Source organism: Fulmarus glacialis, unplaced genomic scaffold, assembly GCF_000690835.1.
Source record: "Fulmarus glacialis isolate BGI_N327 unplaced genomic scaffold, ASM69083v1 scaffold7334, whole genome shotgun sequence".
NCBI lineage: Eukaryota > Metazoa > Chordata > Aves > Procellariiformes > Procellariidae > Fulmarus > Fulmarus glacialis.
The window spans coordinates 47,241-52,091 of NW_009210064.1; the positions used below are offsets into that span (position 1 = coordinate 47,241).

Consider the following 4,851-nt stretch of genomic DNA (forward strand, 5'->3'; position numbering starts at 1 on the left):
TTGCAAAATGAACATTTTTTCCCTGAAGTTTGTAAGTTTGACTGCACAATCACCTCATTTTGCTTAGTGTTGTTTACTTATTAGATAAAACATTTAACTAAAAATAAAGGCATGATTGCATTTCAGCTAAGGACTATTTGCAAAATGTGAAAGAAATCCCAGCAGTCAAACTATTAAAATAACTTAATGATCACATATCCTGAAAGCATGTTACCCATATATATTTACTTTTCCCAGAAATGCCCACACAGCAGTCATGATGTCACCTGGGTCTTACTGGTTATTTTTGAAAGTTTGAAGAAAAAGGAAATATAAATGCCATTTTGATGAACACAGTATTTGTACAGTTCAGAAGACTGTAGATCCCAGGGACTGTCTGTCATACATCTTTCTTGGTCCTTTTCCCTAAAACGACACAGCAAATCCACAGTCATGAAGACCCTTTACCTGCTCTTTTCTCTCCTCTTCTTGGCACTCCAGGTTTCTCCAGGTAAGATGGAAAAGAGATGCTAGAAGGGGATTGTTGTGCACCTGAACTAAACTTCCCAGCACATTTTAAGCACTGCTGGTTGAAATTGCTAGAAACCGAGCAGGAGTTAGTCAAATAGTTCACTGCCCGTGCTCCCCTATGAAAACTCTTTCAAAGGTGGAGAAATTATGACTTCTGAAGAAAAGTGATCTTTCATTTCTGTTGTCTTCCTAAAAAGATTGTACTAAATGCTCTGGTGTTAGACACTTGAGATGGTGTCTCTGGTGGCCATGGTCTTTGGATAACAGCACACTCAGCAGTGCATATGCAGATGAAGATGAAGCCTGGCCAACTATTTTCAGATAGCAGCCAGTATTAAAGCCTCTGGACCCATGACCCTTTTCCATAAGGTAAAGGACAATGAGTCAGAAGGTCTGTATCATTCTCCACCTGGACTTTAAGGCCGTCTATTTAGATGCACTGTGAGCTAAGGATCCCACCTCTGTAAGGCGTAGACCTGCTTCGTAATCTCACCTCCTACATGGCCTTTCAACACGGCCAAATCTGGGCAACAGTCCTTAAGGTAAGTTGGAGGTGAAGGCAGCTCAATGAATGGAAAACCTTGCTGGCATTACGACTGCATTGCCCAGCCCTGCAGAATGAGAGGAAAGGAGTTTTTTTGTTATTATTGCAGGTTTGTCTTCACCCCGCCGGGACATGTTTGTCTGTAGAAAAGGGTCCTGTCGCTTAGGAAGATGTCCCATCCAGATGGTTAGAGTTGGAAGTTGCTTTGGGTTCCTTTCCTGCTGCAAATTGTAAGTTTGACATTCACTAAGACTTACCTGCAGGCAAATCTCTTTTGCTTGTGTCCTTAACCCCAAGGTGCTATGGAATGTTCAGATTGGATATAAGGAAAAAAAAACTATTACGCCATGAGGACAGTCAAGCGTTGAAGTAGGTTGAGCTCCACGGTGCTCTTTCTCCCGAGATGTGCACCATGATCTGCCCCAGCAAGAAGGATAAAGTACCACCAGAGATGTCAGCCTTGTGCTGTCCCAGCTGTTTGACCCCTTAACAGCTCCTGTGCCAGAGCAAAATATCAGGGTTTGGTATTTGCAGAGCTGGGCTGCTGTGCTCTATGGGGAACAGGAGGGAATTCAGTTACGCTGCAGGATGAACATGTATCCCTAAATGCCATCAAATGTGTGCAAAAAGCACAACAGTGTTGCAAAAAGAAATTATCATATGAAAGGCGGCCTTCTGTTTTCACTCAGGAGTGAATGCATTCACCCCAGTATCAAAGGATATTAATTTAATTCCCTGCTTTTCCTGAAGCAATAGGAAAACACTTTTCTTACTCACATGGCTGTCCCAGCATGACTACACATGACATTAGGTATTTTGGAAAGTATTTATATCCAAGAGGAAAATATGCATGGACTGAGAGTAAGTAGGGAGGGAATACAAGCAGAAAGAGAATCTGAATCTTTTTTTTTTTCTTTGTGCAGCCCATGGGATCTATAAAAGCTTCATGGACTCTCCATTCAAGAGCGATGAAAATTTCTTCTAAACCTAGGAATTTGCTTTGAATCCCCTTACTGCCAAAACCACTGGATCCTGCTATAAAGCCTCATGCACCTTTCATTTTTAATGCTAAAAGCTTTATGATGTAGCATAAATCCAAATGTATTCTGCACTGCTTTCCCTCTTTTTGAATAAATTGTTGTTGCTTTGCATTCACATCACTGAAACATGGGGGTCTGTTGCATGGGCTGAGGGCAATGATCCTACCTGGGTTTTGACACACAGACCCTGGAGGACAACAATTTATAATGCCAACTGCTCCTTAATTTGAGCTTTTCTGAGACATGCAACTCTCCAGGGCTAGACAGACATGGACTGAAGACCTTACCCTCCAGTACCAAGAGATAAGCTGGCTGGAAGAAGTCAGCTTCCCTTTGCTGGAATGTGTTCAGATGCCAAAATCCTTTTTTTCTTGTTATGCAGAAACCTTTTCTTGGGGAAAGAGAAATACAAATAGCTAAAACCCCAGACATCCACTATCCATTAAAACCTCCTCATGTGAGACTCAATGTTCTGGCTTCTGGAAGATGTCCCTGAGCATCATGGGAAAGATGTAGACCTATTTTCTTTTTTTTTTAAATAGTGCAACGATTTATGCCAGTTCTTTTCTCTCCAGAAGTTGTTTGTCCTGTAATTTCACAGCAATGTATGTAAGTTTTGGGTTTTTTTTTCCACCTGTCCCTCTGAGAGGATGCATAAAAGATAATGGGTGGAGAACAGCTTATACTGGTCTCGCTTCATTAGCTCCTCTCCCCCTCCCTCCACCATATGGCACACACCCTTCAGTTCTCCGTCGGGATACACACATTTCTGAAATGTTGTTCAGGAAGGGATTTTGTTTGCCTGCCAAAATTGCAGCACTTATATGTCCTATGACTATTTCTTTGCACTTCCTAGCAGGGAACAAACTTATCCTCAGGTGTCCAATCCAATTTCTAATCCTCTGGACATTAGGAAAAATGTCTTTACTGCAAGAGTGGTCAGGCCTTGGAACAGGCTGCCCAGGGAAGGGGTGGAGTCCCCATCCCTGGCAGTATTTAAAAGACGTGTAGATGAGGCGCTTAGGGACATGGTTTAGTGGGCATGGGGGTGTTGGGTTAACGGTTGGACTTGATGATCTTAGAGGTCTTTTCCAACCTTAGTGATTCTATGATTCTATGATTTCCTATACTCAAGTCATGGCACCAGTTAACATAAAGTCTTTGGAAAATGGGTGTTTGGAGGAATGCATGCCTGGACAAGTTGTAGACCCTCTGCCTGGTGCTAGCTGACAGTCTGGCCCTGTCGTGCAGGGAGACTGTAGGCAGGGCTTGCTCACACATCAAAGGGGGCTGAGAGGGTACTGTTGTCCCCTAGAGGGAATGTATCTAGAGGAGGCATCCAACACGCAACGTGGCCATGCATTCAGGCAAAATCTCGTGCTTCAGGCCTCTTCTCAGTGCATTTACAGCAGCTAGATTATGTCCACCCTCAAAAAGCAGTTCAAAACTGATTGGGCAGATTCTAGAAAAATGACTCTGAGTGTTTATTTCATTTTTTTTTTTCTCTGTGGTGTAGGCTGTAGACTTGCTGTCTATCTCACACTGCTAAGAGAAAAGCAAAGAGAATGCATAGGAGCGTTATGGTTGAAAGCAATTCCAGCGCTCTGTATAAAGAGGGGTGAAAAGACACCAGAACAGAGACAAAGAAGTGCAAATCTGTGCCTAGAAAACATGAGGGTATTTTTAGTTGTCATCACGACAGAAGTCGTAAGTTTTGCTGAGGAATGCAAGTGTACAAAGGAATTAGCTTACAAAGAACACAGTTGTTGACTATTCCTTAACCAGCAGATAAGCAGGGTAATCATAGTCTATTCACTTTTAGCCCAAACACATGATGAAAATGTAACATCTAGCCTGCTGTTCCTTGTAGGATTTCCTACACTAAACAGTGTTCAGTGGTGTTAATGAACTATACAGAGAAGGTTCTTAGAAGACCTGATTGATGACATTTAAAATTACAGATTTTAATTTTTACAGTCCTGTAATAGACAGCACTTGCAAGAGGTCTTGACTTTTCCACAACAGCACATGGGGACCAGGCAGAATATCACACAGCACTAGAAATGGCACTACTGCCCACGTTCAAACAACCGAAGCCGTCCTCACTGGTCTGTTGGTTCTCCTGACTCTATTTGACCGCGATCTGATCTGTTCCTCCCCTGCACCTGGGGAGGAACAACACCACGCACCAATATATGTTGGGGGACACCCAGCTAAAAAGCAGCTTTGCAGGAAAGGATCTGAGGGGTCCTGGTGGACACCAGGCTGAACGTAAGCCAACAATGGGCCCTTGCGGCAAAGAAGGCTATCCTGAAGGTATCCTGGACTGCATTAGACCAAGTATTGCTAGCAGGATGAGGGAGGTGATCCTTCCCCTCTACTCGGCGCTCGTGAGGCCACACCTGGAGTACTGTGTCCAGTTCTGGGGTCCCCAGTCCAAAACAGACATAGTCATACTGGAGAGAGTCCAGCAAAGGGCCCCCAAGATGATGAAGGGACTGGAGCATCTCTCCTATGGCTGAGAGAGCTAGGACTATTCAGCCTGGAGAAGAGAAGGCTCAGGGGATCTTATTAATGTGTATAAATACCTGAAGGGAAGGTGCAAAGCGGACGGAGGACAGGCTCTTTTCAGTGGTGCCCAGTGCCAGGACCGTGGGCACACACTGAAACGCAGGAGGTTCCCTCTGAACATCAGGAAACACATTTTTACTGTGAAGGTGACCGAGGACTGGCACAGGTTGCAGAGGGAAATTGTGG

General features: G+C 43.9%; 1 protein-coding gene across 1 annotated transcript; it reads left to right on the forward strand.

The window, feature by feature from the left end:
• Nucleotides 1-432: 432 nt before the first annotated feature.
• Nucleotides 433-1,284, forward strand: LOC104076243 (antimicrobial peptide THP2-like; the record flags this gene model as incomplete). Its single annotated transcript, XM_009577051.1, has 2 exons — nt 433-490; nt 1,164-1,284. Coding segments are annotated over exons 1-2 (179 nt in total), but the record flags the coding sequence as incomplete, so codon positions are not given.
• Nucleotides 1,285-4,851: the final 3,567 nt, after the last annotated feature.